This window comes from Parasteatoda tepidariorum, chromosome 9, assembly GCF_982258835.1.
Source record: "Parasteatoda tepidariorum strain Cologne lab strain chromosome 9, Ptep-v5.0, whole genome shotgun sequence".
Taxonomy (NCBI): domain Eukaryota; kingdom Metazoa; phylum Arthropoda; class Arachnida; order Araneae; family Theridiidae; genus Parasteatoda; species Parasteatoda tepidariorum.
The window spans coordinates 24876132-24898169 of NC_141763.1; the positions used below are offsets into that span (position 1 = coordinate 24876132).

At 30.7% G+C, this 22038-nt stretch overlaps 1 protein-coding gene across 1 annotated transcript in view; it reads left to right on the forward strand.

The window, feature by feature from the left end:
* The window catches only part of LOC122272138 (uncharacterized protein CG3556-like), a 36188-nt gene that overhangs the window by 8935 nt on the left and 5215 nt on the right, over positions 1-22038 (forward strand). Inside the window, exons 5-10 of the mRNA XM_043055314.3 lie at positions 813-1026; positions 3679-3929; positions 7103-7281; positions 10803-10995; positions 14045-14216; positions 15482-15603. Of these exons, the coding sequence (XP_042911248.2) occupies positions 813-1026; positions 3679-3929; positions 7103-7281; positions 10803-10995; positions 14045-14216; positions 15482-15603 (1131 nt within the window). The remainder of the gene's footprint in view (positions 1-812; positions 1027-3678; positions 3930-7102; positions 7282-10802; positions 10996-14044; positions 14217-15481; positions 15604-22038) is intronic.

Below are 22038 nucleotides of genomic sequence, written 5' to 3' on the forward strand. Positions count from 1 at the left end.
CATCAAAAAGTGCTCCACAAACGGAAGTTTCTCCCAATACTTGAACTTCCATTGCCTTCTGGATTGGGTTCAAAATTACAAGGCTACGGAGTTGAACACTAGTAGTTGTAAACCCAAAAATTTGGGTCGGCTGTTCCACTACGATTGTAATATAATAATATTGTTTTCTGAACCGTGGTGGCTCAAGGGATAGATCGTTCGTCTACCAATGAAATAAACTGGGTTTGAATCCCAACGATGATTGGTCGATGTTAATTCCACACCAGCCTCAAGCTAACCACAGTGCTGACGTAAAATATCCCCACTGGTAGACGATTCATGGGTTCAAGACCCTTTGCCGTAGGAGGTTTTCCTCTCCATGTTACGCAAATGCTGGTTTGTTCTATAAAAACTCGTCCACGAAGCCAAATTCAAAAATAAAAGGACTTTCTTTGTTTTCGGACTCAAAATAACAAGGCTACGGAGTTGAACGTTAGTCGTAAACTCAAATTTATGTCGTTTGTTGTACGGTGGGATATTTACAAAAAAAAAATTCTTCGCTGAAAATTCGGGATAAATAAGTAGTTTAATGGTAAAAACCATAAAAGTTGTAATGTTTTTTTTTTTTTTTTTTTAATCCTCTGCGAATGTTTAGCTGATTCATTTTCCGAAAGTTTCCTAGCTTAACTGAGTACCGGGGGAAAATATTTATCATTTTTTAAAAAACATTTTATCACTATCACGGAAAGTTCTCAGAAGCGTAGAATATGCAGTCATGATATTTATAATTAACATTTTTGTTTAATATTTGCTTTTATTTAATTTGAAAACAGGCATACGTACCGTACAAGGGGTTGCAGATGCACTTGATAAGGAGGTAACATGGATAAAAAGTAAACGCACTTCTTCATGGGGCTGGCGCGAGAATACACCCAGAATGATCTCTGCGTTATACCTAGCAGGATATGGCAGATTTGATGGTACACACCTAGAAGAAGAACTAATGGCAAAACAAGCAAAGCTCTTAGCATCTGTTGCCGTATCGAAGTATCAATTCATTTTATTTGATTCTAGTTGCTAATTGTACTTTTATAAATATTCAAAGTTCTTGTTGAGAACATAATATCTACTCTTCATTAGTTTTAGTCATCTAGTAGAAATAAAAGTTTTTTTTTCCAGAATGTGTTACGGCAAGATTTTTTTGTAAATATGAATAAGAACTGCATATTAAATAAGGATTCAATTTATAGAGCGTCTCTATGTGTATCGTTTAAGATGCTTCAGGCTACAGAGCAAGCACTGAATTGTCTAATTAAGTAAAATTTCTTTCGTAATAAATAATCTTCGAGTGTGAAACATCGAGAATATGCAAGGTATCGTTAAAAAGAAATTTTACAATCGAATTTTTCAAATCTTAGGTTACCTGAAGTCAAGTTAAAAACTCCCCAAAGATTCATCTATTGACCATATATTCACTCACCGTTTCTCACGTTGGGTCTTAAAACAATAGTTCTTTTCTGTAAAAAATTATAAGAATTTCAAAAAAATTTGATTTTGCAGTATTTAGAATCAAAATAATCGAAATTCAGATATTTTTGTGAAGTCTAAGTATTTTCTTCAGATTTTCTGTGATATTTTAAAATAGAAGTTAAAGTATATTTAATAAACTCAGTCATGTTTCCAAATATTAATAAGAGAAAACGAGCTTGAACTATAATAAAAATTTTGAAAATATTAATAATTATTGTACTTCTTTTTCTTAATAAAATGTAAAATATGTTTCTTTTTGGTTTATGGAGTTTTATTACGATTGCGTCACTTTCTTTTCATATATTATAATTTGTATAAATGTAAACTCAATAGCTTACTAGAAGTTTTCATCTAGACTAGAATCTATGTATGGATTACGAATCCCCTAGTAGTAATTTTTTTAGTAAGCTTGCAATCACATGCTATTTTTTGTTTTATGTCTCATAGGACCTTTCGTCATAAAAACCTTTCGTTTTTCTTTTTGTTTTTTTTTTTTGTTTATGGAGTTTCATTACAATTACGTCACTTTCTTTTCATATATTATAATTTGTATAAATGTAAACTCAATAGCTAACTAGAAGTTTTCATCTAGACTAGAATCTATGTATGGATTACGAATCCCCTAGTAGTAATTTTTTTAGTAAGCTTGCAATCACATGCTGTTTTTTGTTTTATGTCTCATAGGACCTTTCGTCATAAAAACCTTTCGTTTTTCTTTTTGTTTTTTTTTTTTTGTTTATGGAGTTTCATTACAATTACGTCACTTTCTTTTCATATATTATAATTTGTATAAATGTAAACTCAATAGCTAACTAGAAGTTTTCATCTAGACTAGAATCTATGTATGGATTACGAATCCCCTAGTAGTAATTTTTTTAGTAAGCTTGCAATCACATGCTATTTTTTGTTTTATGTCTCATAGGACCTTTCGTCATAAAAACCTTTCGTTTTTCTTTTTGTTTTTTTTTTGTTTATGGAGTTTCATTACAATTACGTCACTTTCTTTTCATATATTATAATTTGTATAAATGTAAACTCAATAGCTAACTAGAAGTTTTCATCTAGACTAGAATCTATGTATGGATTACGAATCCCCTAGTAGTAATTTTTTTAGTAAGCTTGCAATCACATGCTATTTTTTGTTTTATGTCTCATAGGACCTTTCGTCATAAAAACCTTTCGTTTTTCTTTTTGTTTTTTTTTTTGTTTATGGAGTTTCATTACAATTACGTCACTTTCTTTTCATATATTATAATTTGTATAAATGTAAACTCAATAGCTAACTAGAAGTTTTCATCTAGACTAGAATCTATGTATGGATTACGAATCCCCTAGTAGTAATTTTTTTAGTAAGCTTGCAATCACATGCTATTTTTTGTTTTATGTCTCATAGGACCTTTCGTCATAAAAACCTTTCGTTTTTCTTTTTGTTTTTTTTTTGTTTATGGAGTTTCATTACAATTACGTCACTTTCTTTTCATATATTATAATTTGTATAAATGTAAACTCAATAGCTAACTAGAAGTTTTCATCTAGACTAGAATCTATGTATGGATTACGAATCCCCTAGTAGTAATTTTTTTAGTAAGCTTGCAATCACATGCTATTTTTTGTTTTATGTCTCATAGGACCTTTCGTCATAAAAACCTTTCGTTTTTCTTTTTTGTTTTTTTTGTTTATGGAGTTTCATTACAATTGCGTCACTTTCTTTTCATATATTATAATTTGTATAAATGTAAACTCAATAGCTTATTAGAAGTTTTCTACTTTTATTTTAAATAAAAGAAATTATAGATTAAATATTTTTTTAAGAACATATGGTTTTTATCTAGGCTAGAATCTATGTATGTGAGTGAGTCCCTTAGTAGTATATTTTTTTAATAAGCTTGCAGTCTCATGCTTTTTACTTTTGTTTTATGTCTTATAAAACTCATCATAAAAAAACGTTAACTATTAAGTTTACTCTAGTCTGTAAAATCATTAACTCGTACTGTATACAAAAGCAAGGTAGAAAGATTTGTATTTAATAGCAATTTTAATTTTTTACCATACCAATTATCAAAATTTATTTTTATAAATGTATCTATATTTTATGTATATTTTATATAGTAATATATTTCTTATTTTTATTATATTTTTTATTATTTCCATTGTAAAATTGTTTTACAGAAATTCCTTGTCAAGCGAGTTTCTAAGTATGCTTATTAATGGTTTATTGATAACTTGTCACAATCCTCGTCATTTTTTTGGACAAAATTTGATAGAACTCCTCAAGGAAGAAATCGAATCGTCAAAGAACTTCACGCACCCCATAACTTATTTGAGTCTTTGCAATGCAAATGAGTCCTGGCCTCTCAATGCTGAACAAGACCTGGATAAAACCCTAAGCATCAATAATACTTTCTACGAGTTCTTTAAAGGTAATCTACAAAGAATCTTAATCCTTTTCATACAATATTTTCGAAAGTCGAATAGGTTGTTTTTATTGCAATTTATTTATATTTTTACACCTACAAATTTTCTTTTACTAAGCATTCTGCTTATAGAGGACATTGACTCATTTATCTAAGCTATCTAACTAATATCTGTAGAACTGGCAGAAGTCAAAAAGCTAAACTGAATTTGGTACGTATGATTAAAACAGTGAAGAAATTATATTTCCAATGTCTTTAGATTATATTGAGCAATGTAGAAAAGCTAGAACCTCATTCCTTATCATTATTCTTTGATAATCTCGATATTAAAAATGCCTTAGTGGTTAGCTTCTTATGCATTCACTGAAACATATAGTATTTATTTTCGTTGATGGCAGGAGTATTGAGATCTCTCCTTCGTAAGGTGTTTCATACGAATATAATTTAATATAATATCATTTATCTAAGTTATCTAACTAATACCTGTAGAACTTGGAGAAGTCTAAAACATAAAGCTAAACTGAATTAGGTACGTATGATTAAAACAGTGAAGAAATTATATTTACCATAGATTATATTGAACGATGTAGAAAAGCTAGAACCCCATCCCTTAACATTATTCTTTGATAATCTCGATGTTAAAAATGCCTAAATGGTTAGTTTCTAATGCATTCACTGAAAAATGTTGCATTTATTTTTGTTAATGGTAGGAGCATTGAGATCTCTCCTCTGTTAAGTGTTTCATACGAATATACTGAGTGATTATGTATTTGTATGAATATCAGAATGTAAAGGATAAGATTTATTTCTGGGAGCTTTGCTCTGGAAAGATTCTACTTTTTTCATTTATCTGAGATTATGGAGAACAGGGAAAACATAATAAGTAAGAATCGGCCTTACAAATGAGAGGGTTAAGGGGACAGAGAGCTCTTTTAATCTGTTGACAACACTGTTGATTTGACAGATTAAACCTAACTGCTGAATTGGAATGTCATTAAAATATATTTGAGCTAAAAATTAACTCTAATTACGAGTTACTTCAAAAAAAATATTCTGAACAGTTATTTTACAGTCGAAATGATTTTGGAAATCCATTCTGTAAGCGTACAGTTAGGATTATTTTTTTCAAGAATTTTTGAGAGTGCAGTAAAGAGACTGATTGGTCTCTAGTTCTTTGGATTTTGATCTTTTTTCCCTTGCTTGGGTTATAATATAAAAATGAAATTACGTGTTTCCATTTCTTTGGAAAGTAATTGAATCAAAAGCAGGCATATTGTTAATTTTATGATGTGCAAGAGCTTTCCCTTTTTGAGAGGTGCTTACTTTCATAATGTTAAGTGGGTTTCAATTTTCTTTGATTTCGTTGTATTTATTCTGAATGCATTTTTTGGAGTCTCAATAGGTTGTTCATCAAATACGGATTGTCTTTTCATTGCGTCAGTAGACACTTCAATTTTTTAATGATCTTCATAAACTTTACTGATACTGACATTAAGTGACAGGGAATTTATAATTTTAAGCCATGTTGTTTAGGATGTTACGGATATAGCTATTTCCTCCTGTTTATTATTATTTTTCTTAATTTGAATATTTTGCACAATTTTGATGTTTGGGTCATGTGTTCTTTTATGTTGGTGGCTTTTTCGAATTTTCGCCTTAATTATGTCTTTAATAGGCTAGGGCAATTTTCAACAGACGTTTTTTGCAGTCAAAAACACATGACTTTGACAATGTAACTCATCATGAAACGGAATCCCCTATCAATTTTTCCTATAACTCCTTACGTACCAGAGAAGTGGGGTCAATATATAATATTATATTACGAAGAAACTGTAGCTTGTAGAAAGAAGTCGATTACAGATTTGAAACTAGCAAAGCGTAAATATCTAAGATCCGCTCAAACGTCAACGTAACATAACATTTTTTGCGTTAGTAGTAGTTTTGCGTAAGCAACATAAGTATTTTTTGCGTTAAGTCTCAATATGTTTTCGTTATTATTTCTGACAACAATAGTTTCTAAACTGTCTTAAAGTTGTAGTTCTGTAAAAACATTTCTGGGTGGTTTGTAAAGGCTGGTTAGCTTTATTCTTCTATTACAATTGAGTATTAATTTCTTTGGTTTCGTCAGTGTGCCGACCAGACGGCCGAGTGGTTAGCGTGCCTGACTGCGGAGCCGATGGTTGCGGGTTCGAATCCTGCTCAGGGCATGGATGTTTCTTTCTCTCTCTCTCCCTCTGTGTTCTATGTCCTTTCTCCTTTGTGTGTGAATGTGACCCGCCCTATAAACGGATTTGTGGTTGTGCGACGCTGCTACAACACCGTGGCTTCGCCACAGGTGCCCACTGGGTAACTGGGTGCCCACTGGGAAGAGAGTAGCAGTTCTGGCATTAGAGGCCAATGGAGCAATACATCCCAAGTGCTCGCCATTAAAAAAAAATTCGTCTGTGTCATCATTGCACTATAGAATAGCTTATTTTCTATTTACACAGACAGCGCTGATTCCGCCTCTGCAACATGTTCTGTCACGTTTAAATGTGTTAACATTTAGATGGCTAATTGCTTATCCATATTTTTTAAAATTAAGTGTTTAAGGTATATTTTGAGAAAAGAGGCTTGAAATTTTTTTCTTCTTTCCCTCTCAAATACTACCGACATTAAAGAAGAATTTAAGAAAGCTAATAAAAATTAATTTTGGAAAGAATAATTTTTTGAGATGCGTTATTTATCATCGAAAAAGGCCAAATGTGTAAAAATCACATTTTTGACTTAGTCGTTTACGTTGATTTTTCAATGGTACAGTAGTTAAGGAATTGAATTTTAACTTGATCAACAGTGCCATTTTTCTATATTCTGACTTTGTCCGTTTTCCAAAAAAACGTCTAAGACAAAATGATGTGTAAAAACTAAAAAGTTAAAGCACATAACCTGAAATAATTCGTTACACTACCTCTATAGTATAAATTAAATTAATTCCTCTTAGGAATCATTAGAATGCATAAAATATTTATTTTTTTTACTCGTCAGCATAGATTTGTATTAATCTGGAATTTCCACTTAATAAATATTAGTATTACAAAGCTTATTAGATCTTTTTTTTTAACTTATTCGTTTATATTTTCCGACCATGTTTTAAAATATAACATATTGATGTCTTAAAAATAATCAATTATATTTTTCAGATTATCAAGCAATTGCTGTGATGGCTTTGTCTTGCTATGAAAGTCAAAGAATGTTTTTCAGTCATAGTAAGAACGCAAATATAAAAACTAAGTATAAAAATACATTACAACGTTTCAAGAAAATGCAGCTTGCAGATGGCAGTTTCGGGAATTTTCATACAACATCTTTAATAACTCAGGTTAGAAGATATTTATTTAAGTTATGAGAGTAGATACAATTAAATATATTAATAAAATTATATCGATCAGAACTAACAAAATAACTAGAGTCGAACCCCGCTATAGTGAACACGGCTTATAGTGAACTCCCGGATATAGTGAACGAAATGATCAGTCACGTGCCCTGCTATACACGTATAATGCTATTTTTAGTGGATATAGTGAACCAAAAAAGTGAGGAAGTTGGATATAATGAACTTTTTTCTATCTTCGACTGATTCCCCCCCCCCTTTTCTTTGTAATAATTTTGAAATTTGTACTTCAAAATAAATACATATACCGATTTTTAAAACCATCCATAGAAACTACTTTTATGTGCTAGAATGGCAGGTTAGACAGGTTTAAAAAGCGGAATAACAGAAGTTCAAGAAAAATTATCTGAGAGTCGGGAAGTGTTTCCATATCTGATGTTGAGGATTGCTCATCAGCTAAAGATAACAAATTTTTATTTGTACGCAAGACGAAGAGTGATGAAAAATAACACATTTTTTGCTACTACATAATATTTTTCAGTCATTTATATGAATATAATGTAATAAAAGGGAGGAGTTTGGGAACCATTAGTGAAATTGCCTGCGTAACGGATATAGTGAACACCCGGTTATAGTGAACCGAAATTTCGGTCCTTTGAAGGCTCACTATAGCGGGGTTTGACTGTATGAAGTAGGGTTGGTAAATTTAAAGTGGAAAAAGTAAGCAAATGACATGCTTCATGCATTTCGGAAGAAAAAATTTAAATCAAGAATCGTGTTACTAAGAATTTCAAAGGAAGGGGCAAAATAATTTTAGAACATGGTTAAAAGTTCAGAGTTAAAAGGTTTAATGTAATTTAAAAAGAAATAAAAAAAATAATAATGCATGTGTGTGTGCGTCTTTTTCTGCGATAAAGGTAAAGTCTTTCACACAACTTCCTACCTGCGTTAAAAGTAATTTGCGCTTATTTGCAGTTATTTAGATCTAAGAGAAACAGTTCATCATTGGAATTTCTTTAATTTTCAAAAGTAATTTTTTTTTTAAATTGTGATCGTGAAAGGTGACCACAGGTTACCCTTTGCCAAATGGTTGTTGTCTAATTTTTCCCCAATCTTTATTTATGATGAAATTCTCTTTTATTCGCAACTCAAGAAGTATTTATGGGATTTCATTGGTCCCATATCTCAAATTTAAACTCTTCAACTTAATGCATTACAAAATTAAAAGTGAAAAAAAGAAGACACATGCGAATGAGGACGCATGCGCACTGTTTTACTATTATTCTTGAATCTAGTTGAAAAGTGTGATGACGTCCAAATACGGTGCGCATGCCATCATACCCAACAACACGAATTTTGCTAATGGGTATTAAAACTGTAAGGGAGTTGTTCTTTGTCAACTTATGCTTTGTGATTTACATTTTTGCTCGATGCTATTTAGCATTTTAACTTCTATCAAAGAGTTTTAAAATGTTCACTGTTAAAATATGAAAAAAATAGAATATTTAAATATATTTATTACAAAAAATAGAATATTTATATATATATATATATTTATTACATTTAAATATATTTATTATTAATATTTAATAATATAGTGAAAATATTAAATAATATAGTAATAATATTAAATAATGTAATAATAAAATTAAATAATATAATAATAGTATTAAATAATATAATGATAATAATAAATAAAAAAATATTTTATAAAAATATAAGGTTTCAATGTATCCAGAAACATGAGTCCGTAGGCAAAAACTGGGTAACTCAGGTTTTTTTTTTCTTTATAAAAGATTAAAGCCATCGCTTGATTTTAAAAACACTTCCCCACGCCATTTCTTCGAAAACGATTTAAAAGAGGAAATTTACTCGTCAGCTTTTATGTACTCGTCAGAACGTTGCCGATAGTTTAGAAATAAGCAGGTTTATGCACCAGGCTATAAGTAATTATTATTTATTAAGCCATATTCATGAAAAGCTTGCATCCAACTGACACAAAATCTAAGTGCTCCTCAATAAAAGTTAGGGAAATGTAATGTATTATAATAGGTCGGTTAAAAAGGTCGAGGGAAAAAAAGTCTTTCTCATGGTTGTTAGTAAAGGGAATACTATCAAATGTTAATTAATGCATAACTTGAAGTCAAAAATCGCTGAGTCACAATGAATAAATGCAAAAATGACAAAAAAAGAAGAGGAAAACGAAGAAAATTAAGAAAATCATTAAGTTTTATTTACTGCCTATAAGCTGCAAGTATATAGAACTCATAAAATAAGTTTAAAATGTAGAGAAAACATGCAAAAAATTACGTAATAATGAAAAATATTTATAAAAATAAATTGATAAAAATTTAATAAAAATCCGAAAAATTAAATATATAATCTCTTCATCAACTCACAGGATTATATCTGCAAAAATGAGTGCTTTCTAATATATCAATATAGCCAAAGCAAAATATATCAATACAATAGTGTGAGAAGCACTAAAAAAATATCTGAAACAAAATAGAATAGAACATATTAAGTAAGTATTATCACGTAAAAAACAGAAAATAAAATGCCAAAAAAAAAAAAAAAAAAAAAAGCAGATCAAAACAGAAGACGAAATTTGTAAAGCGAGTAGAGAATTCAAATTAACTTACATGAACGGCACAATTTTCAAGAATGATTTAAAATATTTTCGTAATAAGATTGCCAGATCACGAAATATGAAAACAAAACCGCAAATTGAGTGTAACTAGAGGAATTTAAAGTGCCTTTCTTACTGCATTGCTGAAGTGATTTGTTATGCTGTGCATTGATTTATTAGTTTTAAAGGATGGGCCCGAAATGGATGTGCGCAAGGTAATATTATACTGGATTGTTTAAAATTTATAATAAATGAGGTTGATATTTAATTGTACAATTTCAATGATTTTTTAAAATTAACTTTAATTAAGAAAGAAAGAGAGAGAAAGAAACATGAATTGCCTGTTTTACACATATTTTTAACCATGGATTTGCCCGAATTGGATTTGCTCATCGTAAAAATTATATAAATTAATAAAGAAGTTTAGTAAATTTATTCATAATAATATGCAATTAACTGAATGATGTTATATAGAATTTAATTACTTTAGTTGGGTATCCATTGTTTTTTATTCAATTTTGAAAGAATTTGTTTTTTGGATATCCAAATTGATTTTATAAAATATCATTATTAGACTTTAAATAACAATTGTTCTTAATTTTTTAATCATACATATTTGTTTGAAAAGTTAGAAGTGAAATTTATAATTTTCTTTTTTTTTTCAATTCCCAAAAAAGGTACTTTTCTTATAAAGATGAGCCATCATTGTATGGGATTGAATTACCTCTTCGAAAATCAGTGAATAGTTTTTGGAAAATTTTCGAGAATTTTCTTAAAAATCTGAATTTATAGATAAGGATATTAAATATATTTCACATTTTTGATTCACCGTGTATAAAATAGTGCACTTCATATATAATGAATTAATTTCCTGTTTCAGGCTCTTATTTCAAGTGGTCAAGAAAATGCAATAGACTGGAATATCAATGCAACTATCCACTACCTAATGCAGCAACTTAAAATGTCACATGACCTTCTCGCAAGTTATTTAGTCCTGCCCATTCTAAATGCTAAAAGCCTCTCAGACATTTCCAAAATCAATTGCTCTTTAAATCCAAAAAGGGAAGGATATGGTAATCTAAAGAATAATTTTGTCCTACTTTATGTAATAAGTTTAAATCTCTTATAATTATGTAATAATTTTAAATTTCTTATAATTTGACTACTAGATTCTAAATTATTTCTATTTATCTACTTCTATGTTCATAAAATATTTACCATATATAGCAAATTAAAAATTTGATAAATTCATCAAAATTTCAGAAAAAAAATAAAGTTTTTTTTTAATATTCAATCGCTTTTTCTGATCAAGTATGATTAAGTTACGTATTGTAGAATTTAGAATGACAAGTGGAAATTGTAATTATTCGTAATCAAAAATTCGAAAATAAGTAATCTAAATTTTAATAAGTAAAAAAAATTAAATTAAAAAAATGCTTAGGTTTTTTTAATTTATAAAAATAATGTGCAATATATATGCATTCACAGCTAACTTCGTGTTTAAATACCTTGACCTTTTAAAATTGTCATTCCTGAAAGGGAAAAGACGGCTCTTTTGATCTTTTTTTGACTGCAACTATCATTGTGAGTGGAGTGTTCTCCAGAATTGTGTGTCCAGAACAGTCATTATTCATCTTCTGAAAATTGCGTGTGATAAAGGATGACATCTAAAATATTATAATTATTTTTATTTTGAAACAAAATATTTTTTTTGAATTATATTAAACGTAACATATATACTATTACGTAAACGTATTAGTTATTCATATCATAAAATTTTAAAATAAAACTTTTGCTCATAATTTTTGATTATGAGTGGATTTAATATTGCACATCGTTATGACAAATCCAAAAATTGCCATTATGAAATATTTTAAAATAAAAAAAATTTATATTTAAAAACAAAATATAATTTGTTGTTTATTGGATTTATAGGGGTTTGTATATGAATGCATTTTTTTAAAATTTATTTTCTAACATAAGTTATAATGTTTATCAAATTTGTCGAGCAAGTTAATTTATTTATAAAATAAAGTTTCCGAAAATAAAAATAAAATTGTAAAAAAAAATTTATAGTTCTAAAATTAACACAAATCTAAAGCTCCTTTTTATATGTAAACAGATCATTTTGACTTCTGGTTTGGCTTCTGGGTATTTTAAATGTTCACTATTGAAGTAGCTTTGTAACATTCGAATTAGATTTTATTCCGCAATAATATGATTTCTACCACTTTTATCTTTTTTTTTATTTAAATAAATTAACAAATATTTATTTTGAATTAGCAAATATAAATTTTTAAAAACCCCGTGATTATTTCGTTTATGTTTGTGCTTTTAAAACGCGTTTCTATAGAGTAAAACAATTTTAAATCAATGGTAATTTAAATAAATGAAAATAATAAACTAAAAGTTAAAATCAATAGATAAAATTTCTTTTTCGTGCAAATCCATAAATAGTTTGATATTAAAATTACGTTTGATTTTAAAATTATATTATACTATTATATTGTAAAATTATATTATAATATTCTTCCGAATTTAAAAATAAATTAATGTCCATAACTTTCAAAATTAAAAATAATTAAATAAATAACAACAATTTTGCAAAAACATTAAAGAACATAAGAATATTATTCAATAAAATTTTAGGTTACTTTGTATTTTCAACTTCCTAGAAATATTCTTTTAAATCGTTAATTTTTTTGTTTAGTACTTGTACTTTTACTTTTTACTCGTTACTTTTTTTAAAAATACTTGCACTTTTACCCGTTACTTTTTAAAAGTAACGTTGCCATATATGAATATAAGTAGTAAAATACACATTTTTCATAAAAGGCACAGTTGCAATTCCTTAAAATAAATAAATTGGACAAGGAAAATAATATTTAAAAAATTTAGTAGATGTTTAAAAACTTATTTGATGACCATTTTAAATAAACGAAACTTAAAGTTAAGTTTCTAGAAAAAGAATTCGTAGAGTTTTGTAACCATTTTAGTAAATATATATATTCATTTTAGTTGGAAACTTTTCCCAGCTTATTCACTGCGTTTTACGCTTCGATTTTAATACTGCTTGAATACATTTAGGCAATCTTAAAAACTGCGTCGTCATAGTTTTCAAACCGCAAAGCTATATAATTAATTTTTATTAATCATTAATAATTGTTTTTAAATTACGTATCTGGATAACGTTTACTGTACATAAAATATTTTATATACTGTGTGATTATAGTTAAAGTCTGATTCAGAAAAATACTCTTTTTTTTAAGATGATTGAAGGAGCCTATTAACTGTTTTGTTTTCTCTACAAAAATTTGCCTAAATCTTGTTATTTAAAGCCAGTTCAACCGGTTCTGTTACGTAACAAGGCTAGGTTGGAGAGAAACGAGCACATTTCAAAACCGGTATTTGTTTAAATTTTGGATTTCTTAATTTTGAATTTCTTAGTCTAGAAGTTTTTACGCACGAAAGCAATTTTTTTTTAAAAAAAAATTGAACACCCAAAACAGCTGCTGCAGCGACAGTTTTGTGAAATAGGGAGAATTTGAAAATCAGACTTTATTTATGACGGTTGATTCTACAATTATGGGGCCAACTTGGCGGAGTGGATGAGAGTTTTAAGACCTGCATTTTTGTTTAGGAATATAGAGATTAAAGTAAAGTATTGAATTGATAACGGAAGGGAAAATGCATCAATTTACAATATCAAAAGTGCTTCTTTGCAGCAATACAGTATTCTCAATTCAAAATTGCGACAACTGACAGTAATGCGAACTACAGATGTGATTACCTGGTTGTGCAGTAGGCAGAAACGAACAGGGTTCTGATGTTTTAACGATTCCTACCCATCCCTTCTACAACGCATTTTGAACATTCATTGCGAATACTGTATCGCTGCAAATAAGCACTTAGCGTTAATTTTGTAAACAAACAAAATTTTCCTCCACTGTTACGTTTTGTGTTCACACCTTTACAGGTCACTTTAGACCCTCTATTTTTATACTAAAATACATATTTCAGTACGCTCAACCACCTCTCCAAGTTTTCTCCATAGTCGCTGTATATTGTAGGTACAGTTTTTGATTCGTTATGGTTTTCTTATATTTTGAATTATTATTCTAGATAGTTTTACTTCCGAAATGAGCTACTATGATGGTCAAATGATGCGCATTCAATATTCTCTTTATATGGGAGACAGGAAAGATGTGATTCACACCATCTCATTACTGGCACCCGTAAACTGCACAGCATATGATGTAATGGAGCTGGCAGCATCTAAAGACTACAAATTCACGTAAGACAAATAATTTCAGAACATTTCTTATGGTAATAACTAGTACAGCATGCGTACCAGGCAGGAAAAGATAACAGAACCGCTACAGCTTATGTACAAAAAATTCTAATCATTTCGCTCATGGGCGAAATGATGATAGTGGCACAACTCAAAAACTCAACTTTTGCGATTAGAGGGTTTTCATTGCTAAGCAAAATGCATAAGAAATGCTTTCGTTTGCTTAAACGAAGATTACCTTCAAGTTGAATTATGAGTTGTGCAAGTATTGCTGCTGAAAGAATGCGTATTTTTCTATTTACACCTGTTCTTAGTCCAAAAAGCGTGTTTTTTTTAGTAGATTGTAACCCAGGAGCGATTTGTTGCTTAATGCGTGCTCATGAAAAAAAAGATTCCAAAAAATCGTGGCCTTTTGTTTTCAAAGACAATGAGAAGGTTCAATAAGTTTCAAATAAATCTTTTACAAGCAGTGGTCTTACTGGTCTAAGATATATTTAGCAAAATTGAAAGAAATTTAAAGAACAAAATAAATGCTACTATTTTTTATGTCTGTGCTTTTCATATAAAAACCGCTTTTTGTTACTAGGCATTAATAATAAGTTAAAATGTGATAAAAATTTTAAAGCTTATTTACCACTTCTTTATGTTATAAAAAATAACGACTAATATCAATTTTATCCAATCACAAAACTTATAGGGTGAAATAGATAATATCACAAATATTAGATTTAAACTGCCGGAGTTATCTTTGAATTCGTTTCATAAGCAATATGAATTTTATTTCAATTCCCATCAGACTGATAATCGTCATACGGATATCTTTAGGGCAAGTTTCATGGCCACTCTTTTACCGGCATCATATTAGTCTCCCACAGTCATGCCTTGTCCGTGGTATGAACCCAGGACCTAGCTGATGTGAGGTCAGCTCTCTGACTACTACACATCTGGTCGGCAGCAATATGAATCTAATTATATTAAATCAACAGCCAAAAAAATAAATTCTTTTTATTTTTACTATATCGCTATACGCTACGCTATTTGTTATACCACTTATATGTTTGTTATTTTAACTATACGCTACGTCACCACTATGCGCTATTTTACAAAAAATATAGAACTTATTTTTGCCAACACCTTTAGAAATTCTCTTTCCATGAAATAACAGAAAAAGGAAATTTTCTAAAATCTGAGAGTGGCCTGACAACAAAGGCTTGAGTTGAAAGAACATATTTTTCAGTTAATTTATATTTTTCTCTTTTAAATTTCAGGTTTAAGAGCAGAAATATGTATGTGTATCAAATCGATGAAGTAACTAATGATTCAGAAGCAGGACTGTTCTGGTTTTGTTACAAAGGCAATGCTACTCACAGCATTAGCAGATGTATAAAAGGTAATACATTTTCTAAGATTTTTGCATTTTAACATTTCTGAAAATTTGCGACTTGGAAAGGACTCAGATTAATGATCATCGATTAATTAAAATTTTGTTCTACGGTGTACGTTCAATAATCTAAATCATTCCCATCTAAAACACGCAGTGATACATTAAAAAAAAATTCTAACTGCAAATCATGGAAATCCACCGAACCCTGCCGGCTATTGCCATCACCTCCTACATCAAGAAACCTCCACACGGTCTTTTATAAGTAGTCCGCGCAGAATGTTTAAAAAGTGAACCAGTTGTGCGCATGTACCCAAAACCTTTTATAAAAGTATTTTAATCTTATATATAGAAATTTATCTTATATATAGAAATTTATCTTATATATGTATTTGAGAATTTAATCTGTAGTCGTTGACAAGTCAATAAGGCAAACCAGTAATATTCATAAATAAATAAATTTTTAGTCATATATTTACTACCACTCTCTTATTTTAACTATATTCTGTATTAAATGACTCGTTCGGTAAGTTGATATCCTTCAGAGTGGTCTGATCGGACTACCTATACGAGGCGTTGCCATTGCTCACCAACCTCCTGACAAATTTCGTAGTTAGTCTAAAAAAAACCACTCGACAATTGACAGGTTGGCAAAAATAAGTGGAGATTTAGATCTGAAAATAACCAGTCAACAAGTGAGGGGTCAAGAACAAAGAAGTGGAGATTTAAATTTAATAAACTACGGATCATTTTTCTCATAATTTTTTGTTTAAAATCGCTTAATGATAAAAATAGCTCAATGTAGAAAAAATACTCTGGGAAGCAGAAGTTTTCATTAAATTGTCCATCAATTTGGGGTGGAAAGATTTATGTGGAAGAAGAATTCTTTAACAATTCACAGATTTCAAAGTGTTAATGTATACATAAAATGTAATTTGCCAGCCCAAATATTTTTATATATTCTTTAAAGTCAGTATCTGAAACTAAATGATGTCGCCTATTTATATTATTTTTATTTTCGAATATTTTTCTTCAAGCCGTAGATTATTTTTAATAGAAAATTTTTTAGAAAACATCTAATTTGATAAACCAAAAAAAAAGTTTTCAAAAAGCGGCTATTAAATGAGTTATTAAAATCTACCGGCGGCTGCTTAACTGAAAATTTAAGTTTTCAGGTCTATTGTAGTTTCTTTCGGGTTGCTTCGCGACCCATGCTCGCTTCGTTCTCTCGTCAATTACTGAAGCATAGTAGTTAAGTATTCTTGTCAAGGCAATATGATCGTGCATATCCAAAAATTACCCGCCATTTCGTGTTAACTCGCACTTAAGACATCCAAAAATATTGAGTGAGAAAAATAATATACGGAATAATTAATTGTATTGATGAACTAATTGTACTGATAATTAATTGGATTATTGAACATGTATTGATGTTTCTCTTTTGTGAAAAAAAAACTGAACTTGCCAAGTGTTGAGTACGGCAAGAATTGTAACACATTTCTTCCACTCCTAAATTTTATTAAACAAAAATTCTTAAAAGAAAATACAAAATTTCAACATATTTCTAAAACATAAACTCGAGTTCCATTGTATAAGTCAAAAGTTATTTGGAGACAAATAAAAACGCTTTCACCCAACTCTCCGAAACCTATCCGATTCTTTTTTCAAAACGTAACAATCCTCCCACCGTTTTGATTGGAGGTTTACTTTACTAATCAAAACTAATTATATTTCTATGAGTAAAATGAATGAAAATTATAATGTTAAATACTGTTCCGAAAGTCCAAGTTTTTCAGCTCAAAAATTTAATTGGCACTTTAATAAGTCTTCCACTTCTCGTTCTTACTGTTTTTCCAACTACCTGCAAGTCCTTCTCTGGTTTATTCTTGCATGCTTCATTATTTATTAGATTAGGTTCAGTGGGTGAGGAAATTTCGAGTGGGAAAATCTTCTGCGCAGGCCTGACGAGTTCACAGGATGAAGTTTTAAGGCGAACCACTCGTACTTGCCCATCTTAACCAGGAAAAACATCTATTATTTTAGCCATTGGCCATAAAGTTCTTTTTTTACCGTCAGTTTCGATTAAAACAATATCTCCTACTTTCAAAGGTTCAATCGGTTTACTCTTTGATGGTCGTTGTAATAATTGCCCAAGGTATTCACTTCTAAATCTTTCTCTTAAAGCATTGCGCAAATTTTGCTGGTACCTTAATCTCTTATTCAAATTTACTTGATCAAGTTGATCTAAATCTGGCACTCCGAAATCATCTATTTCTTTCAAGAACATAGCTGGCGTCAATGGAATGAGTTCATCCCCTTGTTCTCAGACATAAGTGAGAGGTCTAGAATTTATTGTTGTCTCACAATCACAAAGGACGCTCGTCATTTCTTCATAATTTAAAGCTGATTGACCTAAAGCCCTACGAAGAAGTTTTATAACCATCTGCACCATTCTTTCCCAAAATCCTCCCCACCATGGGGAAGCAGGAGGATTAAAGTTCCATTGAATCCTATTCACAGATGCTTCAATTTCGATCATTTTCCAATCTAACGATTTAAATAGGTTGTTAGCTCCTGTAAAATTGGTGCCATTATCGCTATACATATCTTTCGGTCTTCCTCGTCTGGCTATAAATCGTCGTAAACCAAGCAAAAAACTTTGTGTTGATTGAGAAGTTATCAATTCCAAATGGATGGCTCTGTAGACAGCACATGTAAATATAATTAGTCATGCTTTGCATTTTTCTCTAAGCAACAAAGGTCCCGCCAAATCTATTCCTGTTATTTCAAACACCAATGCATCTTTGACTCTGTTTTCAAGTAACACTCCTGGATTGCATTCGATCCTCGTAGTTTGGTGTCTTTTACATCTCACGCAACGAGCTAAAGTTTTGCGAATCGACTTACGAGATCTTATAATCCAGAATCGTTCTCTTAATTTAGACATCAATATCTGAATCCCCGCATGGCACATACTTTTGTGCATGTAAAAAATCATTAATTCCACACGTTTATGTGTGCTTGGCAGCAGTATAGGACTGATAAAGCTTTCAAGGTCTTTTCTTTCAGTTAACTTGGTGCTTACTCTTAAGATACCTTCTTCGTCTTTAAAGACGCATAAAGATTTTAACCTTGAGATATCTTCGTCATTAAATGACTTTTGCTGAATCTGCTTCATTAATATCTCTTCAGCCTCATTCAATTCGTACAATTTCAGCTCGCCAATCTCTCGTTCAGTTTTTGTTTTCTGAGCACTTATGAGGAATCTTAGAATCCATGCCGTCATTCTTAAAATTTTTAAGTAACTCGAAAAATATGCTAGCATCAATGAATTTTGAGTGTTCTCGCAGGAAAGAGTTGCCACAACGGCTTTTCTCTGCTCTAAGTATATTTCCTCTTCATTTTCTATTGGGGTTAAATTAGGCCACTCTTCTTTAGACTTGGACAACCAAAGTGGGCCCTCCCACCATTTAGTTTCCAGAAGCTTTGAAACAGTGCATCCCCTAGATGGCAAGTCAGCAGGATTACTAATACCAGGAACATGTCTCCAATCCTTGGGATCACTACATTCACGTATTTTCTTCACTCTGTTACAAACGAATGTTCCCCAGGGTAGGTCATTCTTCTTAATCCAGAACAAGGCAGTTGTTGAATCCGTCCAATAATATGTTTCATTTATTTCCAGAGTTAAACTTTTCGTGACGAATTCAGATAACTTAGCGCCAATATAACAAGCTAATAATTCAAGTCTTGGAATCGTAATTTTTCGCAGTGGAGAAACTCTTGACTTTGCCTGTAAAAGTTGCAATTTTATTTCATCTTGCGATTCATTTCTAAGAAAAATGGCAGTTGCGTACGAATATTTTGAAGCGTCAGCAAAAACATGCAAACTACTGGAACTTCTATTAACTGCTGTTGCTTGGCAAGGAATTCTTACTGATGATAATAAAGGTAAATCCTCAAGCCAAACTAAGAATTCCTTTTTCAAATCTTCTGTTAATTCGGTATCCCAACTTAGTTTTTCTTGCCAACTTCTTTGCAGAATCAATTTTGGTATCAATGTGACTGGACAACTAAATCCAATTGGATCAAATATTCTTTGAGCGACAGATAACACTGTACGCCGTGTGATTGGCATATCTTTCATCTTCATTTTTGGTACATCACAAAACAAGGAATCTTCTCGTTTGTTCCACAGTAATCCAAGTACTTTAGTTACTTCCTCTTTTTCTTAATCTTCATCATTATGTATTTTCGTATGCTCCCAGCATCTTAAGTCAAATTTTCCTTTGCCCATTATTTCGGTCGATTTATTGATGAAGTTCCGCAATTCCTCTTCAGTATTCACAGAAGTGACACAATTATCCACATAAAAAGAATATAATAACTTCTTGGCAATTTCAGAGTCAAACTGTCTCAAATGAAATTTGATAACTGCTCCAAGCAGAAACGGACTGCAGTTTACCCCGAACACTACACGACAATGTCTGAAAAGTTTTATTTCTGTTTTATTATCATCCTTCCACCACAAGAAACGTAAGTAGTCACGATCTTTATCATTTACTGAAATTTGAAGAAAGGCACCTTTTATATCGGAAATTACCCCGATGCTGTTTTCTCTAAATTTTAGAATTATCACGGGTATCAGTTCCAGCAAATTTGGCCCCTTGGCTAAGCAATCATTTAATGAAAAAGATCCTTTCTGTTTGGCAGATGCATCAAAAACGGGTCTCACCGGAGTTTTCAAGCTGTTTTTAAAAACTGCTCGGTGAGGAAGGTAATGTGCATTATTGCCTTTAAGTTGTTCAGGGACTTCTTCTATAACACCTTCCTTATACCAATTTTCAAAAATTGCATTGTAGTCAAAAAATATATTAGCTTCGTTAAGTTTTGTTGTAGTTGATAGTAATCTTTTTTCGGCTACTTTTCTATTGTCAGGTAAGATGTTGGCTTCTTTGATCCATGGCAAATAAATTTCATACCGTCCTTCAGAATTCAATTTAACTGTTCTTTCGAAGTGCACTTGAACTGCGTCCTCTATTTCCTTTTGATCTTTTATTTCACATGCATCTGTTATACCTATTACTTCAAGCTTCCAAAGGTTTTCTATGTCAGTGGTCTGAGTTAATAGAGAAATCAAAACATTCGAAAGATTGGCGTCAATTACTGAGGGTTTCATTTTCCCCATAATGACCCATCCTAAATAAGTCTCTACTGCAGTTAAACCACACGCCAAATTGCACACTTTCCCAGTGTAAAGTTTTCCTGCTTCATCGGCTCCAATTAATAACTCAATAGGCTGTCGATGATTCCCAATATCACTAAGTGAGATGCCCTTCAGTACCATTTCCTGCATCCAAGGTCCATCATGAAGTCGTGGAACAAAACTGCAAATTTTATGTTGATCCAAAACATGCATATTACAACTATAACTATTTTTCAAATCGGTAACTTTAATAGGAAAAAGATTATTAATTTCGCTGCTTGATTTTGACCCTCCAAATAAGCTATGAATCAATGTTTGAGTATCAATTCGGCGAAATTTCAGTTCCTCAACAGTGCTCTTCAGAATATATGAGCGTTGAGAGCCAGTGTCAATTAATGCTCTTATAGCACGTTTTCCTTCTTTACTCTCAATATTTACCATTAAAGTTTGAAGGAATATCTCTCCAGAACAGCAAGAATTCGCAAGTATTACATTTTGGCATTCACTCGAATCAATTACTTTTTCATCTTTTACTTCGTGCTTGTTTGGCGATAATTCTGCACACATGATCGACCAATGTCTCTTAGCACAAATTAGACATTTAACACTTGATTTGCAATATTTTGCTTTTTGTCCAAACTTAAGACATATAAAGCAAGCTTTCTTATTCTTAATTAGTTCTTGCTTCTGATGTTAAGCCAATTTGGCTGCCGTAAAACAATCTTTACTCTCGTGGTTTTTGTCGCAAAATAGACACCTTTTATCTACCACAGTCCTCGAGCTTTTACTTCCAGAAAATAACTCATTTGCTGTTGGTATAAATATATCAGCTTCAGTCTTCTTTTCTTTCTTAGTACCAGCAGCAATAAATTTGAATCCAGTTCTCACTAAAGAAATTCGTTGTTCTCCTTCCCCTTCGTTTCTCAGAAACAATAGCAGTTGCTTCAATTTTTCACAATACGTATTTTCTTGAACCTTTGTTGTTGAATAACTCCTTAACCAAACTCTTAAAATCTCTTCAGGAATGCACGATTCAACCAAAGGGAATAACATTGCTGCGTATTTGTCACTGGTCATACCTATTGACTCTAAAGAACGAAGGTACGATTCCAATTTATCGTATAAATGAGTTACATTTATTCTTCTCGGTTGTTCTGTGGCATTTTTAATAACTAGACTCAATAATTCTCTGACATAAAATTCAATTAATAATTCTTCACCACCAAATCTATTTTTTA